Source organism: Pseudophryne corroboree, chromosome 1 (assembly GCF_028390025.1).
Source record: "Pseudophryne corroboree isolate aPseCor3 chromosome 1, aPseCor3.hap2, whole genome shotgun sequence".
Taxonomy (NCBI): domain Eukaryota; kingdom Metazoa; phylum Chordata; class Amphibia; order Anura; family Myobatrachidae; genus Pseudophryne; species Pseudophryne corroboree.
In genome coordinates, this window is record NC_086444.1 from 909020323 (window position 1) to 909043913 (window position 23591).

General features: G+C 45.1%; 1 protein-coding gene across 5 annotated transcripts in view; it reads left to right on the forward strand.

The window, feature by feature from the left end:
* The window catches only part of AFG2A (AFG2 AAA ATPase homolog A), a 963796-nt gene that overhangs the window by 67928 nt on the left and 872277 nt on the right, over positions 1-23591 (forward strand). For all 5 annotated transcript variants that reach the window (XM_063920291.1, XM_063920292.1, XM_063920294.1 and 2 more), the window contains exons 4-6: positions 13334-13395; positions 17167-17775; positions 19643-19772. In XM_063920291.1, coding sequence (XP_063776361.1) covers positions 13334-13395; positions 17167-17775; positions 19643-19772 — 801 coding nt within the window. The remainder of the gene's footprint in view (positions 1-13333; positions 13396-17166; positions 17776-19642; positions 19773-23591) is intronic.

Sequence of the window (23591 nt, forward strand, 5' to 3'; positions counted from 1 at the left end):
TAGAAAGCAGGAGGTTACCCTGAAGTCCATTTATACACATTCAGGTACCTTACTCAGGCCAGCGATAGCATCGGCCTGGGTATGTAGTGCTGTAGCAGCATGGACTGACACCTTGTCTGAGGAACTGGATACCTTAGACAAGGATACTATATTAATGACCCTGGGGCATATAAAAGACGCTGTCCTATATATGAGAGATGCTCAAAGAGACATTAGCCTACTGGGCTCTAGAATAAATGCAATGTCGATTTCTGCCAGAAGGGTCTTGTGGACTCTGCAATGGACAGGTGATGCCGACTCAAAAAGGCACATGGAGGTTTTACCCTACAAGGGTGAGGAATTGTTTGGGGACGGTCTCTCGGACCTGGTCTCCACAGCTACTGCTGGAAAGTCAAATTTTTTGCCATATGTTTCCTCACAGCCTAAGAAAGCACCGTATTACCAAATGCAGTCCTTTCGATCACAAAGAGGCAAGAAAGTCCGAGGTGCGTCCTTTCTTGCCAGGGGCAGGGGCAGAGGAAGAAAACTGCACAACGCAGCTAGTTCCCAAGAACAGAAGTCCTCCCCGGCTTCCACTAAATCCACCGCATGACGCTGGGGCTCCACAGGCGGAGCTAGGCCCGGTGGGGGCGCGTCTCCGAAACTTCAGCCACAAGTGGGTTCACTCCCAGTTGGATCCCTGGGCAATAGAAATTGTGTCTCAGGGATACAAGCTGGAATTTGAAGAGATGCCCCCTCACCGTTACCTCAAATCGGCCCTGCCAGCTTCCCCTTTAGAGAGGGAAATAGTGTTAGCGGCAATTCACAAATTGTATCTTCAACAGGTGGTGGTCAAAGTTTCCCTCCTTCAACAAGGGAAGGGTTATTATTCGACCATGTTTGTAGTACCGAAACCAGACGGTTCGGTCAGACCCATATTGAATTTAAAATCCCTGAACATATACCTGAAAAGGTTCAAGTTCAAGATGGAATCGCTCAGAGCGGTCATTGCATGCCTGGAAGAGGGGGATTTTATGGTGTCTCTGGACATAAAGGATGCATACCTTCATGTCCCCATTTATCCGCCTCATCAGGCGTACCTCAGATTTGTGGTACAGGATTGTCATTACCAATTTCAGACGTTGCCGTTTGGTCTCTCCACGGCACCGAGAATATTTACCAAGGTAATGGCAGAAATGATGGTGCTCCTGCGGAAGCAAGGGGTCACAATTATCCCATACTTGGACGATCTCCTCATAAAAGCGAGGTAAAGAGAGCAGTTACTGATCAGCGTAGCACGCTCTCTGGAGGTGTTAGGACAGCACGGCTGGATTCTAAATATCCCAAAGTCGCAGTTAATTCCTACGACTCGTCTCCCTTTCCTGGGCATGATTCTGGACACAGACCAGAGGAAGGTTTATCTCCCGAGGGCGAAGGCTCAGGAACTCATGACACTGATCAGAGACCTGTTAAAACCAAAAAAGGTGTCGGTGCATCACTGCACACGAGTCCTGGGAAAGATGGTGGCATCATACGAGGCCATTCCATTCGGCCGGTTCCATGCGAGGACCTTTCAATGGGATCTCCTGGACAAATGGTCCGGGTCACATCTTCAGATGCATCGGTTAATCACCCTATCCCCCAGGGCCAGGGTGTCTCTCCTGTGGTGGCTGCAGAGTGCTCACCTTCTAGAGGGCCGCAGATTCGGCATTCAGGACTTGGGTCCTGGTGACCACGGATGCAAGCCTCCGGGTGTGGGGGGGCAGTCACACAGGGAAGAAATTTCCAAGGCCTGTGGTCAAGTCAGGAGACTTGCCTTCACATCAACATCCTGGAACTAAGGGCCATATACAACGCCCTACGTCAAGCAGAGACCCTGCTTCGCGACCAACCGGTTCTGATTCAGTCAGACAACATAACCGCAGTGGCTCATGTAAACCGCCAAGGCGGCACAAGGAGCAGAGTGGCGATGGCGGAAGCCACCAGGATTCTTCGCTGGGCGGAGACTCACGTAAGCGCACTGTCAGCAGCGTTCATCCCGGGAGTGGACAACTGGGAAGCAGACTTCCTCAGCAGACACGACCTACACCCGGGAGAGTGGGGACTTCATCAAGAAGTCTTCACACAGATTACAAGTCGGTGGGAACTGCCACAGATAGACATGATGGCGTCACGCCTCAACAAAAAGCTACAGAGCTATTGCGCCAGGTCAAGGGACCCTCAGGCGGTAGCTGTAGACGCCTTGGTGACACCATGGGTGTTCCAGTCGGTCTATGTATTTCCTCCTCTTCCTCTCATACCCAAGGTACTGAGGATAATAAGAAAAAGAGGAGTAAGAACAATTCTCATTGTTCCAGATTGGCCAAGAAGGACTTGGTATCCAGATCTGCAAGAATTGCTCACAGAAGATCCGTGGCCTCTTCCTCTAAGACAGGACCTGTTGCAACAGGGACCCTGTCTCTTCCAAGACTTACCGCGGCTGCGTTGACGGCATGGCGGTTGAACGCCGGATCCTAGCAGAAAAGGGTATTCCGGAGGAGGTCATTCCTACGCTGATAAAGGCTAGGAAGGACGTGACAGTTAAACATTATCACCGGATATGGCGAAAATATGTTTCTTGGTGTGAGGCCAGCAATGCTCCTACGGAGGAGTTTCAGCTGGGCCGGTTCCTTCACTTCCTTCAGTCGGGAGTTGATTTGGGCCTGAAGTTAGGCTCAATTAAGGTCCAGATTTCGGCCCTTTCCATTTTCTTTCAAAAGGAGTTGGCTTCTCTGCCAGAAGTTCAGATGTTTGTGAAGGGAGTGCTGCATATTCAGCCTCCTTTTGTGCCTCCAGTGGCACCTTGGGATCTTAACGTGGTGTTAAGTTTCCTGAAATCGCACTGGTTTGAACCACTTAAAACAGTGGAGTTTAAATATTTCACGTGGAAGGTGGTCATGCTATTAGCCTTGGCTTCAGCTAAGCGCGTGTCAGAATTAGCGCCTTTGTCTCATAAAAGCCCATATCTGGTTTTCCATATGGATAGAGCGGAATTAAGGACACGTCCACAATTTCTGCCAAAAGTGGTCTCATCCTTTCATATGAACCAACCTATTGTGGTGCCTGTGGCTACTCGTGATTTGGAGGATTCCGAGTTACTAGATGTAGTCAGGGCTTTGAAAATGTATGTAGCCAGAACGGCTAGAGTCAGGAAAACGGAGTCACTGTTTGTCCTGTATGCATCTAACAAGCTTGGTGCTCCTGCTTCAAAGCAGACTATTGCTCGCTGGATCTGTAACACGATCCAGCAGGCTCATTCTGTGGCTGGATTGCCGCAGCCAAAATCAGTGAAAGCCCATTCCACTAGGAAGGTGGGCTCTTCTTGGGCGGCTGCCCGAGGGGTCTCGGCATTACAACTATGCCGAGCTGCTACTTGGTCAGGTTCAAACACGTTTGCAAGGTTCTACAAGTTTGATACCCTGGCTGAGGAGGAGCTATCGTTTGCTCAATCGGTGCTGCAGAGTCATCCGCACTCTCCCGCCCGTTTGGGAGCTTTGGTATAATCACCATGGTCCTTACGGAGTCCCCCGCATCCACTAGGACGTTAGAGAAGATAAGATTTTACTTACCGGTAAATCTATTTCTCGTAGTCCGTAGTGGATGCTGGGCGCCCGTCCCAAGTGCGGACTTCTTCTGCAATACTTGTATATAGTTATTGCTTAAATAAGGGTTATGTTATAGTTGCATCAGGGTTTATCTGATGCTCTGTTATTGTTCATACTGTTAACTGGGTAAAGTTATCACAAGTTATACGGTGTGATTGGTGTGGCTGGTATGAGTCTTACCCTGGATTCCCAAAATCCTTTCCTTGTACGGTCAGCTCTTCCGGGCACAGTTTCTTTAACTGAGGTCTGGAGGAGGGACATAGAGGGAGGAGCCAGAGCACACCAGAATACAAATTCTTTCTTGAAGTGCCCATGTCTCCTGCGGAGCCCGTCTATTCCCCATGGTCTTTACGGAGTCCCCAGCATCCACTACGGACTACGAGAAATAGATTTACCGGTGAGTAAAATTTTATTTTTTTTCTTTTACTTATTTGTCTATGGAGTTACAGAAAGAAGGACAAGGCGAGGTATAAATAATCTTGCTATTCTAATTTTCAATGTATTTTGGAAGAATTTTTGCAGGCCTATAGCACCATCTAGTGGAATAATTGCAGTATGTTCTACTTTTACATTGCTTATTTTATTAGTCGCTCTGCAAATATCAACGTGCTTACAATTTGTTCAATACTCTTTTTTTAATGTGATATAAAATAGACTTTTTTTTTATATATATTACACAATTATTTTGTGTAAAATATATTTACTTTCAAGGCTGTAACATCCTGTTTTTGCCAGTTTGTTAATTGAGTATAAGGGGGAAATGTAACAGGTTTCCTGTTGTTATATTGATACACTAGCAGCCTAGATTTTGGTGATTTTGTAAACTGCATTTTCGAACATAATTCCTCCAGTGTGTGAGTAGGTGATAGGCATGTTTCATCTGAATACATTCTCATGTTTAGTCTTCCAGTTCATTACTTTGTAGGTAGGTGATCTCTAATCTTTTATATCACCACATAGCAGGTCTTTCAGAAGCTAGAAGCGTGACACGATAGTATATAGATGTAGAAAATAGTCCCTGCCTCCCACAAGATCAACATATTCATCTTTTTAAATAATCAGTGCTGCTGTTTTCTAATGATCTCAATGGTTACAGATTGCTTTCCTTTACCAAAATCAAAATACCTTATACATGACTGTAGAACGATGAGAAAAATGTACTCAGGCCCTAGGGCAGTGATGGGGAACCTTTGACACTCCAGCAGTTGTTGAACTACACATCCCAGCATGCCCTGCTACAGTTTTGGTATTTGTTCATGCTAAAACTGTAGCAGGGCATGCTGGGATGTGTAGTTCAACAACAGCTGAAGTGCCAAAGGTTCCCCATCACTGCCCTAGGGGGTCATTCAGACCTGATGGCTGGGTTGCTAATTTCTCTATCGTCCTAAGTGGATGCTGGGGTTCCTGAAAGGACCATGGGGAATAGCGGCTCCGCAGGAGACAGGGCACAAAAGTAAAGCTTTTACAGGTCAGGTGGTGTGTACTGGCTCCTCCCCCTATGACCCTCCTCCAGACTCCAGTTAGATTTTTGTGCCCGGCCGAGAAGGGTGCAATTCTAGGTGGCTCTCATAAAGAGCTGCTTAGAGAGTTTAGCTTAGGTTTTTTATTTTACAGTGATTCCTGCTGGCAACAGGATCACTGCAACGAGGGACAGAGGGGAGAAGAAGTGAACTCACCTGCGTGCAGGATGGATTGGCTTCTTGGCTACTGGACATGAAGCTCCAGAGGGACGATCACAGGTACAGCCTGGATGGTCACCGGAGCCACGCCGCCGGCCCCCTCACAGATGCTGAAGCAAGAAGAGGTCCAGAATCGGCGGCTGAAGACTCCTGCAGTCTTCTTAAGGTAGCGCACAGCACTGCAGCTGTGCGCCATTTTCCTCTCAGCACACTTCACACGGCAGTCACTGAGGGTGCAGGGCGCTGGGGGGGGGCGCCCTGGGAGGCAAATGAAAACCTTTAAAAAGGCTAAAAATACCTCACATATAGCCCCAGAGGCTATATGGAGATATTTACCCCTGCCTAAATGTACTAAATAGCGGGAGACGAGCCCGCCGAAAAAGGGGCGGGGCCTATCTCCTCAGCACACGGCGCCATTTTCTGTCACAGCTCCGCTGGTCAGGAAGGCTCCCAGGTCTCTCCCCTGCACTGCACTACAGAAACAGGGTATAACAGAGAGGGGGGGCAGAATAAATGGCAATATATTAATATTAAAGCAGCTATAAGGGAGCACTTAATCATAAGGCTATCCCTGTCATATATAGCGCTTTTTGGTGTGTGCTGGCAGAATCTCCCTCTGTCTCCCCAAAGGGCTAGTGGGTCCTGTCTTCGTATAGAGCATTCCCTGTGTGTCTGCTGTGTGTCGGTACGTGTGTGTCGACATGTATGAGGACGTTATTGGTGTGGAGGCGGAGCAATTGCCAAATATGAGGATGTCACCTCCTAGGGGGTCGACACCAGAATGGATGCCTTTATTTGTGGAATTACGGGATAGCGTCAACTCGCTTAAGCAGTCGTTTGCCGACATGAGGCGGCCGGACACTCAATTAGTGTCTGTCCAGGCGCCTCAAACACCGTCAGGGGCTGTAAAACGTCCCTTGCCTCAGTCGGTCGACACAGACCCAGACACAGGCACTGATTCCGGTGGTGAAGGTGACGAATCAACCGTATTTTCCAGTAGGGCCACACGTTATATGATTTTGGCAATAAAGGAGATGTTACATTTAGCTGATACTACAGGTACCACTAAACAGGGTATTATGTGGGGTGTGAAAAAACTACCAGTAGTTTTTACCGAATCAGAAGAATTAAATGACGTGTGTGATGAAGCGTGGGGTGCCCCGATAAAAAACTGCTAATTTCAAAGAAGTTATTGGCTTTATACCCTTTCCCGCCAGAGGTTAGGGAGCGCTGGGAAACACCTCCTAGGGTGGACAAAGCGCTAACACGCTTATCAAAACAAGTGGCGTTACCCTCTCCTGAGACGGACGCACTTAAAGATCCATCAGATAGGAGGATGGAAAATATCCAAAAAGGTATATACACACATGCAGGTGTTATACTACGACCAGCTATTGCGACTGCCTGGATGTGCAGTGCTGGGGTAGTTTGGTCAGAGTCCCTGATCGAAAATATTGATACCCTGGACAGGGACAATATTTTACTGTCGTTAGAACAAATAAAGGATGCATTTCTTTATATGCGTGATGCACAGAGAGATATCTGCACACTGGCATCACGGGTAAGTGCTATGTCCATTTCGGCCAGAAGAGCTTTATGGACACGACAGTGGACAGGCGATGCGTAGAGGAGTTATTTGAGGTCGGTCTATCGGATTTGGTGGCCACGGCTACGGCCGGGAAATCCACCTTTCTACCTCAAGTCACTCCCCAACAGAAAAAGGCACCGACCTTTCAACCGCAGCCCTTTCGTTCCTTTAAAAATAAGAGAGCAAAGGGCTATTCATATCTGCCACGAGGCAGAGGACGAGGGAAGAGACAGCAACAGGCAGCTCCTTCCCAGGAACAGAAGCCCTCCCCGGCTTCTACAAAAGCCTCAGCATGACGCTGGGGCTTCGCAAGCGGACTCGGGGGCGGTAGGCGGTCGTCTCAAAAATTACAGCGCGCAGTGGGCTCACTCGCAGGTAAATCCCTGGATCCTGCAGATAATATCTCAGGGGTACAGGTTGAAATTAGAGACAGAGCCACCTCGCCGTTTCCTGAAGTCTGCTTTACCAACGTCCCCCTCAGAAAGGGAGACGGTTTTGGAAGCCATTCACAAGCTGTATTCTCAGCAGGTGATAGTCAAGGTACCTCTTCTACAACAAGGGAAGGGGTATTATTCCACTCTATTTGTGGTACCGAAGCCGGATGGCTCGGTAAGGCCTATTCTAAATCTGAAGTCCTTGAACCTATACATAAAGAAGTTCAAGTTCAAGATGGAGTCTCTCAGAGCAGTGATAGCGAACCTGGAAGAAGGGGACTTTATGGTATCCTTGGACATCAAGGATGCGTATCTCCACGTTCCAATTACCCCTCACACCAGGGGTACCTCAGGTTCGTTGTACAAAACTGTCACTATCAGTTTCAGACGCTGCCGTTTGGTTTGTCCACGGCACCTCGGGTCTTTACAAAGGTAATGGCCGAGATAATATTTCTTCTTCGAAGAAAAGGCGTATTAATTATCCCATACTTGGACGATCTCCTAATAAGGGCAAGGTCCAGAGAACAGCTAGAGATGGGTTTAGCACTATCTCAAGAGGTGCTAAAGCAGCACGGATGGATTCTGAATATTCCAAAATCCCAATTAATGCCGACAACTCGTCTGCTGTTCCTGGGGATGATTCTGGACACAGTTCAGAAAAAGGTTTTTCTTCCCGAAGAAAAAGCCAAGGAGTTATCTGACCTGGTCAGGAACCTCCTAAAACCAGGAAAGGTGTCTGTACATCAATGCACAAGAGTCCTGGGAAAAAATGGTAGCTTCTTACGAAGCAATCCCTTTCGGCAGATTCCATGCAAAGGGATCTGTTGGACAAATGGTCAGGGTCGCATCTTCAGATGCACCTGCGGATAACCCTGTCGCCGAGGACAAGGGTATCCCTTCTGTGGTGGTTGCAGGAGGCTCATCTATTGGAGGGCCGCAGATTCGGCATACAGGATTGGATCCTGGTGACCACGGATGCCAGCCTGAGAGGCTGGGGAGCAGTCACACAGGGAAGAAATTTCCAGGGAGTGTGGTCGAGCCTGAAAAAGTCTCTTCACATAAGCATTCTGGAACTAAGAGCAATCTACAATGCTCTAAGCCAGGCGGAACCTCTGCTTCAAGGAAGACCGGTGTTGATCCAGTCGGACAACATCACGGCAGTCGCCCATGTAAACAGACAGGGCGGCACAAGAAGCAGGAGGGAAATGGCAGAAGCTGCCAGGATCCTTCGCTGGGCGGAGAATCACGTGATAGCACTGTCAGCAGTATTCATCCCGGGCGTGGACAACTGGGAAGCAGACTTCCTCAGCAGACACGACCTTCACCCGGGAGAGTGGGGACTTCATCCAGAAGTTTTCCACATGCTATTAAACCGTTGGGTAAAACCAATGGTGGACATGATGGCGTCTCGCCTCAACAAAACACTGGACAGGTATTGCGCCAGGTCAAGAGATCCGCAGGCAATAGCTGTGGACGAGCTGGTAACACCTTGGGTGTACCAGTCGGTATATGTGTTTCCTCCTCTGCCTCTCATACCAAAGGTATTGAGGATTATACGGCAAAGAGGAGTAAGACTAGTGGCTCCGGATTGGCCAAGAAGGACTTGGTACCCGGAACTTCAAGAGATGGTCACGGACGATCCGTGGCCTCTACTTCTGAGAAGGGACCTGCTTCAGCAGGGTCCTTGTCTTTTTCAAGACTTACCGCGGCTGTGTTTGACGGCATGGCGTTGAATGCCAGATCCTAAAAGGAAAAGGCATTCCAGAAGAAGTCATTCCTACCTTGATAAAGGCAAGGAAGGAAGTCACCGCGAAGCATTATCGCCGTATTTGGCGAAAATATGTTGCGTGGTGCGAGCAGCGGAGTGCTCCGATGGAGGAATTTCAACTGGGTCGTTTTCCTACATTTCCTGCAATCAGGATTGTCTATGGGTCTCAAATTGGGATCTATTAAGGTTCAAATTTCGGCCCTATCAATATTCTTCCACAAAAAATTGGCCTCAGTCCCTGAGGTCCAGATTTTATCAAAGGAGTACTGCATATACAGCCTCCTGTGGTGCCTAAGGTGGCACCGTGGGATCTAAATGTAGTTTTAGATTTCCTCAAATCCAATTGGTTTGAACCACTAAAGAATGTGGATTTGAAATATCTCACATGGAAAGTGACTATGTTACTGGCCCTGGCTTCGGCCGGGAGAGTATCTGAACTGGCGGCTTTGTCTTATAAAAGCCCTTATTTAATTTTCCATTCGACATAGGGCAGAGCTGCGGACGCGTCCGCATTTTCTCCCTAAGGTGGTATCAGCGTTTCACCTGAACCAGCCTATTGTAGTGCCTGCGGCTACAGACGACTTGAAGGACTCCAAGTTGTTGGACGTTGTCAGAGCCTTAAAAAATATACCTTTAAAGGACGGCTGGAGTCAGAAAATCTGACTCGCTGTTTATACTGTATGCACCCAACAAGTTGGGTGCACCTGCTTCTAAGCAGTCGATTGCTCGTTGGTTTTGTAACAAAATTCAACTTGTACATTCTGTGGCAGGCCGGCCACAGTCTAAATCTGTTCAGGCCCATTCCGCAAGGAAGGTGGGCTCATCTTGGGCGGCTGCCCGAGGGGTCTCGGCATTACAACTCTGCCGAGCAGCTACGTGGTCAGGGGAGAACACGTTTGTAAATTTTTACAAATTTGATACCCTGGCAAAGGAGGACCTGGAGTTCTCTCATTCGGTGCTGCAGAGTCATCCGCACTCTCCCGCCCGTTTGGGAGCTTTGGTATAATCCCCATGGTCCTTTCAGGAACCCCAGCATCCACTTAGGACGATAGAGAAAATAAGAATTTACTTACCGATAATTCTATTTCTCGGAGTCCGTAGTGGATGCTGGGCGCCCATCCCAAGTGCGGATTATCTGCAATACTTGTACATAGTTATTGTTAACTAATTCGGGTTATTGTTTAGGAAGCCATCTTTCAGAGGCTCCTCTGTTATCATACTGTTAACTGGGTTTAGATCACAAGTTGTACGGTGTGATTGGTGTGGCTGGTATGAGTCTTACCCGGGATTCAAAATCCTCCCTTATTGTGTACGCTCGTCCGGGCACAGTACCTAACTGGAGTCTGGAGGAGGGTCATAGGGGGAGGAGCCAGTACACACCACCTGACCTGTAAAAGCTTTACTTTTGTGCCCTGTCTCCTGCGGAGCCGCTATTCCCCATGGTCCTTTCAGGAACCCCAGCATCCACTACGGACTCCGAGAAATAGAATTATCGGTAAGTAAATTCTTATTTTTGCTGTCCTGCATTCAGATAGTCGCCGCCTCCAGGGGGAGTGTATGTTTGCTGTGCAAGTGTGCATTCTTATGTGTACACCGAGCTGCTAAAATTCACTTTGTGCAGTCTGTTCGCAGCCCAGGACTTACTCCTCCAGTGCGATAGAATCAGGCTGGAGTTGTCGTCACACATCCTCCCTGAAAACGCTTGGGAACGCCTGGGGTTTTCCAGACACTCCCTGTAAACGCGAAGTTACCACCCACAAACGGCCTCATCCTGTCAATCACCTTGCGAACGCCCGTGCGATTGGATTTTTTGCACAATCCCTTCGCTGACCTGCCAGTTGTTGTCCGACGCGCATGAGCATTGCGGTGCATACCCATGCGCAGTTAGGACCTGATCGCCCGCTGTGCGAAAACGCCCAGCAGCGATCAGGTCTAAATGATCCCCCTAGTCAGTTGTACCTTAAAATCAACATTTTATTTATTCAGATGGTTTGGGTGTTTTGCTGCAGTTGTAGACCAGGCTGTTTGAGGAGATTATATATCTGAGTATAATAATAGCATAGCATATTCCATAGGGTATCCGTTCGGATGGTCGACCATGTTATGGTCGACAGTCATTAGGTTGACCACTATTGGTCGACATTGACATGGTCGACACATGAAAGGTCGACACATGAAAGGTCGACACATGAAAAGGTCGACATGAGTTTTTTAATTAAAAAAATTATTTTGTGGAACTTTTCCATACTTTACGATCCACGTGGACTACGATTGGGAAACCTTGCCCGAAGCATGGCGAGCGAAGCGGTGCACTAACTGGGGTTCCCCGTGCACTAATTGGGGTTCCCCGTCACTTTACGGAAAAAATTACACCAAAAAAGTAAAAAAAAACAAAAAAAAACCCCGTGGCGACCTTTTGTCCATGTCGACCATGCCAATGTCGACCAATAGTGGTCGACCTAATGACTGTCGACCATAACATGGTCGACCATTCATACCGGGACCATTCCATAGCTCACATCAGCTATTTCTTTCCTACAAATAAAATATCAAACAAAAATGGTCGCTGTTGCTTGCAGCCACATCTGCAGTTTATGTTCTTAAATAAACCTATTTATGACCCAGCTTTATTTCACTTTATTTATCTCTATTATTACTTTACTTATCTGACACAGTGTAACGTTTGTAGTGCACATAACATGGCTGCCTTGCCTGGTAGGCTAATGAATGGGATGAAATATACATGGTTCTGATGGTTATGTGTCATCTCTTCTAGGCGTGACCTATTCCACCCACGGTAATCCTGCGTAGTGCAGTTGAATTGCGATCGCATCGCTGACCCTCGCAAAACAAGGGTAGCCCCCTACCTGCGCAGCCTAGCAGCGAAGGCAGGAGCACTGCTGTCATGTTTTTCATCGCAGTGGCCATGTGCGACGCCACATAGCCGCCCCAAAAACGGTGCAGACCTATCCCCGCTTTAGACGTCCTGCCCTCACACGCCACATTGCCGCCCCACGAATGCCACTGCCCGTCAATCCGGCAGAGACGTTAGCATCAATGCGATCAAATTGGCTGGCCTGCGCACACGCAGAATGGTCACCACGTGCGCACTGGGCCAGATCGGCCAGATGCGATCACATCGCATTATGATGCATGTTAATAGGGGCATATGTACTAGGGGCCTTATTCAGGTTTGTTAGCAAACCAAAAAAGCACAGTAACGGCCAAAACCATGTGCACTACAGGGGGGCAGATGTAACATGTGCAGAGAGAGTTAGATTTGGGTGGGTTATATTGTTTCTGTGCAGGGTAAATACTGGCTGCTTTATTTTTACACTGCAATTTAGATTCAGTTTGAACACACCCCAACCAAATCTAACTCTCTCTGCACGTGTTACATCAGCCCCACCTGCAGTGTAACATGCTTTTGCCCATTGGTGTGCTTTTTTGGTTTGCTAACAAAACTGAATAAGGCCCCTATGTTTTTTGATGTCTGTAAAGTAACTTTGCGTTCTGCTGGAGAAAAGTGCTGCAGTGTATAAATAAAATTGTTATTATTACTACCGACACAAAAAAACATTATTTCTCCATTATGAGAGGTTTTTATACATTTTTGTGAAACTGTTTGTTTGTTCTGCTAAAGTAAAATATCAAGTGTAAGAATCAATAAACCAGGGGCACTCGATGGCAAACCTGTAATGAAGCTGCCATTATAACTGAAATAATACCAGCTACCAAGCATAAAACTTGGGACAATTATTGCTGTACTCATCTTAGTTATTTGTCATTTGAAAGTATTTGTTCTATAATGTCACACACAGAAAACCCATTACTGTAAATATAATTTTTTTTATCTTGCACATTACTACACTGAGATTTTTCTTGTAAAGAATGGATCATTCCCCAGGTGATAATGTAGGGTAACACCTGCGTCCATACCCCTGTTCGTGCAGTGTCATTACCCGGCTCCAGATGCCGAGTGGGGGATAGGTCTGGTCTGAATGAATTCCTTTATATGGTATTATTTGTTCTGCTGAAACACGAGTTCCCTGTAAGAGGGCTCCTCAGTATTTGTTTCCCTCCCGGACAAGTACATATAGCATACAAAATTGGGTTAAGCACGTTACTACAAAAACTGATAAAACTTTAAGTAGTAACATCTGTGAGACACCGCGCCAGTGCACATTACATGTCAGGGGCCTTTATTCACCATGTCGCCTTGTTTCCATTCATCATCCCAGGGAGAAGGATGCTGACACTGTCAATATTAAAGAACTGTCATCTTTTCTGCTGAGGCTTATAGGTAAGAGCTTTTGTTTTTTGGTTATTTTCCATGTAACACACTCAGGGCAGTATCCTATTACGTGCGATTTTCCCGATGCTTCACCAATATTTTATATGGGGTATCCAATTAGATCTTCCGTAAAAAAAGAATATAGGACCCGAAAAGTAGGCGCTTATCAGGAATTTTGTTTCGCCTGCCTGAGGCAGGTGAAACAAAATCCTGATAAGCCTCTGCAACCCCTCCAGTCAGTTCCCATGCCTGCCGCAGCAGCAGCGGGAACTTCACAGAGGGAATTCAACCCCATGACCCACAGTATCATACACCCTCTTCCTCCTCCTCGGATGCACTGGCCAGGCAAGGGTCAGGTGACACGGGAGCTGGAGCTGCTGGGTAGCCGCATACGACAGGGTAGCAGGAACCGGAGCTGCTGGGGAACCACTGGTGCTGAGACAAGTGACATGCCGGCTTATCTGGGCTAATAGGATAGCCCCGGGCGATATCATAACCTGCTGTGTATCGTGGGTAATTGGATATCCTCCATAGTTGCACTTTCTGTAGACTGAGTGGTTAGAAGTGAAAGTCCCTCATATGTTGCAAGGAAGTAGGGAACATGGTGGGTTCTTCTTGATAACTTCAGCATACCACCCATCTCGCTCCAAATCCCTCTGTTCTTGAATTCTTCCACTGTCCCTGATTTGGATCTGACATATATGCTTGAATGGATAAACACTTTTATAGTCTTTCAAAAATTTTGCATATCTGAATGGGAAATTGTATATAATATCCACCACATAATATTGGGTTAAGGCTTATACTAAACAAGACCTCTGAAGGTGTCCTCCCCACGTGCATCAGTGGCCGCCCATGATCCTGTTGCTGATTCACCATTTGTCCTTCCTTGGACCACATTTTGGTAAGTACTAACCACTGCAAGACCTGGCAATTTGGAGATGCTCTGACCCAGTCATCTAGCCACCACAATATGGTCCTTGTCAGAGTTACTCAGATTGTTACGCTTGCCTCTTTTTCCCTCTTCCAACACATCAGCTTCCAGGACTGAGTGTTCACTTGCTTCCTAATATATCCCACCCCTTGACAGGTACCATAGTATCGAGATAATCAATATTATTCACTTTACCTGTCAGGAGTTTAATGTTGTGGCTGATGTGTGCATTATATACAGTATCAAATGTTAAAGGCTCCTCTTTTCCTATTTGAGATGTTTGGAGATATGAACTATGCTGGGCTGAATTAAGGTCTGTGTGGGCCCCTGGGCAACAAACTTGTGGAGGCCCCTATCAATAAAAGTGATGTAGTGGCGATGTTGTTAAAAAAATGTAAGCTAATAACCCCTTAGGAAGAAGGACTTATTCAATATTAATTATGATTTTACATCTTAAACTAGGATTAATTAGTGCATGTGCACATAGCCTCAATAAGATGTATATTACATTTTTTTTTGCATTTATAGGAAAATGATCGCTATATTCTATTCTTACAATAGAGGCTAGAGACTGAGCTGAGGCAGTGGAGCTACTAAAAATACTCACATACAGTGTACCGCACCAACACTCGTCATCAGACTAATGCCAAGATTTATCAAGCCTTGGAGAGTGATAAATTGCACGGTGATAGATTACCAACCAATCAGCTCCTAACTCTTTTTTCAAACACAGCCTGTAACATGACAGTTAGGAGTTGATTGGTTGGTACTTTATCACTGTGTAATTTATCACTCCAAGGCTTTATAAATCTGGGCATAGGGCTGCATTACTGACTGTTACACCATGGCCGCCGAATGGAGAGACAGCTAAGTGCTATGCTCCGATTTTAATAGTGTCTCTGCCTGGGCCCAGTTAGGTGGGACAGTGTGTGGGGGCCCCGAGACAAATGCCCCTGTTGCCTCTCCTTTAATCAATCCCTGAAACTATGGCACGTGAAGTTCAGTCACACTATGGGGGTTATTCAAAGGTGGAAGCAAATAAAAAAAGCAAGCAAGTGGTCAAACCCATGTTGCACTGTAGGTTGGGCATATGTACCATGTGCAGAGAGAGTTAGATTTGGATGAGGTGTGACCAAACTGAAACATAAATTTCAGTGTAAAAATTAAGCTAATATTTGTGGGCTACATGCGAAAGCAGTATTTACCCTGCACAGAAAAAATATGAATGCATTTCCTCCCCTTGCATTGCAAAATGGTTTGTTCCAGATACAAAGTTACCTGTCTTGCGTCCACATCTAAATCAGGCTGTGTGGACACAGCCTGTGGTGGTTGTGAAGGTTCCTACTGAGTTCATATGAATATTGGCTCAATCTGCCTGATGTAGGTAACTGGCCCATATTAAATCATATATTATTTCCATTATCACGGTTACAGTCCAGTTAAACCACTAGTTAACTCGCAGGTTCTACTAGACCTATTTTTTTCGTCAACCTCTGTGAACACGTTTTGGGCTAAAAAATAATGACTGCATATTTAGACTAAACACACAATTTTAGCTGGTGATATCTAGTGTTTAGTCCCAGATATTGAACATTTGTTTGTGGATATTTTTGTCCATGCAAATGTTCCTGTTTTCTGATATTTTCAGTAAAAAAAAATTTTTTTTTGTACATTGGATTCATTTCTCACATCACAATTAGTCCCTGGGCTTTGTAATTTAATATTTATTGCAGCGGAAATAAATGATATAATAATCATGTTAAGTAAACAGAACATTATGGTTATTGTAGTGCCCCAAGGTCCCATTTCCCAGCAGGAACATGTCCTGGGAATTTATATAAAAATTTTGGCAGGCAGGTATGCAGGCCTGGGGATGCTGGGTACATTATACAGTACATTTCTGTGCTTAACTTGTTGATGGCTTATTGTTAAATTAGTTTTATGCAATACATTTTAAATTCTTTGCAATAACATAAAAGGAAAGTAAGAAGGTATTAAATAAAATGTTGCTATATGTTAAATTCCCAAATGACAGCTTAGTAAAACAAAGATTGTAAAAATTAGAGATTTTTCAATTTCCTGCCTTTTGTAATTACTAATATGTGAACCAAACAGAGCGTATTATGGGAGAGGACCTGAGCACTGTAATGAAATGTATGTCTCCAGCCTCTGCAGTTTGTAATGAAAACTATGATAAGGAGTTACTATTTGAGCAACCTGTGTAATTATCTCTTTTACTGAGGAGCTTCATTGTCTGTGTTAAAACAAATGAAGCAATATGTCCTAAGAAGTAGTGAAGCATAAGACAGTTCGCAGCCTACTGTAGATTTATCACTCCATTAGACAATAGCCCTGTAGTTGGAGTGTCCATGTCTCTTCTGTATGTTTCCATTTACATAGAGGATTATATGCTACCTGTCATATTGGGAATGTTTCATATGTTTATTGTATAAGGACCTGAGATAGATAGTAACAGTACAATTGACATACTCAGTGCATGTACTCTCAGGGGTGTCTGACTGCTCACACCCCAGTGAAATGCGACTACCCAACAGCACGTCTCTGGGGACTGCAAGGTGCCAGCATTCCAACTGTTTTTCTGGTATTTTATGTCTTTCACCGATAATTGACTGGCCCCCCAATTTTTTTTTTATATTTTGATCAGCGTCAAAAACACATATATTATAACATGGTGCATTCATACAGGAACAATATATTTATTTTAATTTTACATCAAATTTTCCATTTACTGAAGATAATTTGAGAGTGATAATTAAGTTCTCTTTTTCCACTCATGTTGACTTTCTTTAGCACTATATGCTCATTCTTGCTTCTCTGATTTCTAGATGGGAAGATAGTTTTACCTGGGAACTTTTTAAGCATAACTTTCTATGGGCGACCCTGCAACCTGCAAGTGACCAGCATAAAAGGACCTGATGGCGTAGTACAGGAACCATTGCTTAGTAACACACATGAGACACCAATGGAAAAGTCCAGCAGGGACGCCAGTTGCATGAACTTATCTTTACAGCTCAGCCTACTTGATATTGAGGACCAACAGGACGTAGCCGTCACAAGCACTCCCTGCAAACCTGATGGCAGTAGAGCTTCCCTTCCTTCTTCTGACATAGAGGCCCTTGTAGAGGAGCAGAGCACAGGAGAAACAGGCCAAGAGACTTCTCGGAGTCCTGTCTGTGCCTTAGCCAGTACCGGAGATGACAGTGGTGGAGTATTTACACACAGGACAACTGGAGTCAGAAGTAACACAGATACATTTTATTACATTTCTCCTCAAACTCATATCAGATACAGGAGTTTAAAGTTGTCTTCCCAGACAGAAGAGATCAAAAACAAAGTTACTTATGACATGATTGGTGGCTTAAACGTTCAATTGAAGGAGATCAGGGAAACCATAGAGTTGCCTTTGAAGCAGCCTGAACTGTTTAAATCTTATGGTAAGTTGCCACAAACTGTTGGTATACTCTTCAGCAAAATTAATATATGTTCACATGGAGCATGAAGTCAATAAAGATCAATTTTGAAAGTGCAAATTGTGGGCATACAGCACAAATACATGTGTGGTATGTATGTGAGTTGTGTATGTAACAACATATTTACCCCAACTTTAACACCTTGTTGCCTACCAAATTATGTACACAATTTACTGCTGGTGCAAAAATGTGTACAGTATTTGTTTTTTCAGTATGAAATATTGAAATAAGATTGATAGGCATCCATAATACCCTTTCTGTTATACTACAATAGCAATAACATTTTATAGACATAATTGTTATATATATATATATATGGGGGGGGAGTAATTAGCCCCGATATTTTTGGGGGTGCGTTATTTTCTTTCATTTTTTTCGATTTTTTTTTTTGAGCTATTAAATTAGCCCCTGTCTTTTGGCCCCCCCCCAAAAAAATATATTTTCTGCCGAAAGCACACAGAAACTGTGATAAATTCATGCTGTGTTTCGCTGCTGGCGTCGCGAAAATTAGCTATTTATCTGGGATTTTTTTTGGAGCCTGCTGAGGCCCTGAAAAAAAAAATCCACGATAATAGCTGCCAGTCCCTGCACTTTGGGGGTAATTGTATAGTCTTGGGGGATCAATTAGTCTGCGGTAAATGACTGCGGTTAATTTAATTCCCCCCATATTCTTTATTCAAATTAAAACATTTCTCTTGCATTCTATTTTTTTCTTGTAAAGAGTGAAAAATGTTCTTGTTAAATTGTAATACATAATAGACTATGTAAACTGCTCTGTTAGGATCTCCACCACAGAATGACAGTGATTTGAATTGTCTGGATCTCCCTTTAGCTCCCTCAGTCAATCATAAGTGGGTTCCCACTCTAGCTGCAATGTAATTGGCTGGTACAAAGGGGAGTCAAGTGGACTGTTTTCTTTGACCAAACAATAGAGAGTTTTTTTGTTATCTGCTTACAGTATGTGGAAAATGCAAATGAACAATGCTGGGGAGCTCCATTCATGTCAATTTGCCATTCATTTCAGTGGCTTCTTCATTTTCAGTGGAATGCCAATAGGCGTTTCTGGGTGGTGACAGAGGTGGCTTGAGTCAGGGGGTGTGCTCGTGTCAGAAGATGCAGGTTCTCTGACAGCGGCTGACAAAATCCGACTGACATTCTGAGCAACCATAGGGTGACCCAGAAGTCCAGCGTCGTAGCCGAAGTCCGCTCAGTGGTACGCCTTTGTGCACACCGCAGTGGATTAGAGTTGTAGCCAGTGGGTGTCTCAATGGACAGACCATCACCTGCAACATTAGCATAATTCCACAGTAGCAGCTGCAACAAAAATTTTAGCCACTACTGCTTTGCATCCTTCTCTGAATCAGGCCCATGGGCTTATGCAGGGTTGTGTGCCCAAAACGTATAAATGACGTGCACAAAAAAGGCAGGGTAAAATATTTCATTCATATACAAAGCTATACATCTTGAAGACGGCAGCATACGCATGTGCCAGGTCTACTCTAAGTCGCCTCTATGGGCGTGTATTTGTACCTGTTCTCTAGCAAGTGCAAAAGATTTGCTTTTTAACAGACCATATAGCCAGTAATCACGCGCAGTAGTTACATGCCAGTGGTAAAACGTCCTCAACTGCACTCCTGTATCTGCTTCTTCTTTTTTTTTTGCTTTACATATTTTACTTATTTTAGCTGGACTTTATTTAGTAAATTTATAAGCCAAGAAGTGGTCATATAAGCTGACATTAATAACGTGTCTTTTTCATTTTTGTCAAAATACCCTCACTAAAAAGTGTAATGTAGATGTAAAAGGTTTGTTTTTTTTGTTTAACTTCCAGGAATTCCTCCTCCACGCGGAGTTCTACTTTACGGGCCCCCAGGGACAGGCAAGACACTGATAGCACGAGCAATCGCTAATGAAGTTGGGGCTAATGTTTCAGTTATCAATGGTCCGGAAATAATGAGCAAGTAAGATTAACTCTGATCCTGAAACTCTTGGCTACGTGGCATTTTTGATTTACAGTGATGTGCCACTGTTACTTTACAGTTCAATGTGCCTGTTATTAAGTTCTCAGCTTGCTCTTTTGCATGGAAGATGAGCTTGCAAGCACAGAGCCAGTGTTTATATTGATTTCAGTTAGATACATTTTTCCAGCACGTAGTCTATCATTTACCCATGTTCCAATATAAGCACAGTTGGTGGCTATACATTATCATATGATCTTATTGGTATTAAGTATCTACTTCACACTAATGTAACAACCTATTTATTTATCATGTCTGTTTTGCAAGTGTTCCTGTATGCATGGCTGCTACTGTGTTTGGCAAAGAAATATATCACGGTGTTACTAATTGTAAACTGCTGTTCTAGACTGGGTATACACTGTAACGACTTGATGGTGGACCCGCGCCATCAGAGCGGCCTACCCAGGTAAGTATATACACTTAGCGATCAGCCGATTGATGTGTCGATCTTGCAACACAGCCAGGCGGGCATTTGAATTTGTCCACCCAGCTCTGATGTTAGCCTCTGCAGTAAGTGTACGGATGGTTGGCAGACCACCTGTACACACAGCCAGATGCGCAATATATCTGAAGATATATTGGCCATCGGTTGTGCTGCACAGCCGGCGCAATATGTCTGTGAACAACGTTGTACTCAAGGTACTGCGGATAAGTCCAACTTTTTACCGTCCGCGATTCCACCGGCTAGAAGGGCATGTCCAGGCCCTTCCCTGCAGTCCTTTCGGACTGCCAGATTTCGGAGTAGAGCAAGAGGTGCCTCTAATGCAGCAAGAGGTACCAGAGGTTAGAACCGTAAGTCAGTGAGTGGATCCTCCGCTTCCTCAAAGCCTTCAGCATGATGCCATGCTTCTGAACCAGTTGTGGCCCGGTTACGGTTCTTCAGCCACATATGGGAAGTTTACTGCTGGGATGCCTGGGTAAGAAGCTTCGTGTCCCAGGGATACAGACTGGAATTCGAGTTTCTTCCTCCTCAAAAATTTTTCAAATCAAACTTACCGGCTTCTGCAGACATGCAGATAACGTTAAGTTTGGCAATAGACAGATTGGTACAGGCCCAGGTCATAGTACCAGTTCCTTCTCATTCACGAACAAAGGGTTACTATTCAAACCTGTTTGTGGTACCGAAACTGTTCTGTATGGTGTGTGTTGGTCATGTTAGCACATCCCGCTTTTTGGGGTTTTGTTTTGTTAGGTTCTTACCTATTGTTTGCGTTGTTTATTCCTCCTTCCAAAGTATGTTCCGTCTCCTTTGGGCACAGTTTTTTCTAGACTGACTTGTGGGAGGGGGCATAGGGGGGAGGAGACACCACACACTAACTAAAGTTTGGTTTAAAGTGCACCGGCTCCTTTGGACCCATCTATACCCCCATCATTCTAAGGACCTTTCCCAGCATCCCCTAAGGACTACGAGAAAAGGATTTAGCGGTAGGTAATTAAAATCCTCTCTTCCCTTCGGACCGGGGTATGGTGCAGAGTGTTACAGCACTGACCACACATACTGTAGAAAAGATAGATATTGTAGCTCCTGCAGCCATGAGTGCTACAGAAATTTGTTTTGTAAGGACTGTTCTTCTAAGATGACGGGCAATATGTAATAGCCTGCGAGATGCAGAGGAGGAGAGCTGAGGAAGCGCCATTGAGCAGAGACAGCAGCTGAGAGAGATGGAAGTATTAAGCTGGGTATACGTTGAGCAATGCCAAGAGGGAGCGAGCGCAACAAAGCTCCTTGCTTGTTCGCTGCACTCGCGATGCTGCGGGCTTTGGTTTTATTCCCACTCTATGGGTGTCGTGGACACCCACGAGTGTGAATATCCCTCGGCCCCCTGCCAGCCAGGATCCCGGCGGCGGTATGCTGACCCCCGTGATCCCGACCGTCGGTCACCTCACTACATCCTGTGTCCCTAGCCGACTGACATATCAGATGCACATTAGAACGATGTATGCCTTAATTTACATAGAACTAGGTTGCTAGTGTTTTCGCTCGGTTGACAGTGCAGCACCTGCATATGGGACATACACACTGAGCGATATGCCCAATATGTTATTCCTATTCGGCCTGTAAATGACATATCGGGCCAATATCACTCCAGTGTGTACCCGGCTTAAGAGTGACTAGAGAAAAGAGAGTGAGCTTCAACAGCGATACAGAGGCAAGCAGGAAGGAGCAGGACAAGAGGGCTTGAGAGAGATTTGTTGAAGAGACAAACAGATTAACTGAAGGCAAGCTGCAGCCTTGTGGTACCACATACAAAAGCCAAGCAGAGAGTTCTATTCAATTGTTTGCTGTGCCTAGCTTCCTGATTTATGTCCTCTGAATTGGTTAGAGGAGCTCATTATTGCACACAAGGTTTATATGTGATATAGGGTGGTATTCTATTATCACCGCTAATTTACCGCATGGCAAAAATTGGCTTTTTAACCCAATAGTATTATCAGGCTATCCAATTATAGCCAGTTTTTATGTGTGGTAAATGACCCTTTTTCAGATGAGAACACGTGGGATCTGAGATAAATTTCTGGACCCATTTGTTATAGCTGAAAAACTAGTCATATAAGGGCTGCTTATCACGTAATTTGCTTTGCGTGCCCGAGACATGCAAGGCATAAATCCAGATAAGTGCCGGTGGTCATGGCAAATTGGATACCCCCCAAGGAATCCATTAGCTGTAGTAATTTACCGCAGCTAATAGGATACCCCACATAGGATCACTACAACTTTAGATGTCAGCACTGCAACTTTATTTGACCCTCAGTTGTGAATACACTTTAAGGGCCCCAAACGTGTGTACAAAAAGTAACCTGTAGCCAGAGTTACCAAAAGACAGGTTACTGGGACATCCTACTAGTTACCAATTTAGTATGGAAATAGTCATTTATAATAAGAATAGCTAATTATTCCTGGCCTTAATGACAAGTACCTCTATCCACTCCAATCTATCCTCAGTGCTGCAGCTCGGTTCATCTTCCTCACCAAACGCACTACATCCACCTCCCCTCTCCTACAAGCCCTTCACTGGCTTCCCATCCCTTTCATAATCCAATTCAAGCTTCTCACACTCACTTACAAAGCACTCACCCACTCCTCTCCTATTTACATCTCTGACCTTATCTCCCTTTACTCTCCCACCCGTCCTCTTCGCTCGGCTGATGCACGCCGACTCTCCTGTCTTCTGATTACTTCCTCCCACTTCTCTCTCCAAGATTTTTCACGTGCTACTCCCTTACTCTGGAATTCTCTACCTCTCCCCCTCAGACTCTCCACCTCTCTACAGAACTTCAAACGGGCTCTTAAGACACACTTCTTCACCAAACCCAGCCAAATTTCATCCTAACCTTCTGTCCAATGCTCGGTCTACCCCATGTGTTTCACCCCTGTCTGTCTACCCCTCCCCTTTAGAATCTAAGCTCTCACGAGTAGGGCCCTCTTCCCTCATGTGCTTATCCTTTTCTTACTTTAATAATCCTCAACTGCCCAAATCCTACAGTTTTTGGCCACCTTGATACTTATCTCAGTGTTGTCTACTGATGTAGTTATGCTTAGTTACCCTATACTTGTCCTATACTGTCTTCAACTGTAAGTCAATGTTTTCCTGTTTTGATTATGTGCATATGTACTCTGTAATTGGGCGCTGCAGATCCCTTGTGGCGCCATATAAATAAAGGATAATAATAATAATTATAGCCATTTAAATAATTTGGTTGATCTTTATATATTCTTCAAGTAGCTATGATAGACAGTGGGGTGATATTTAATTTAGGAAA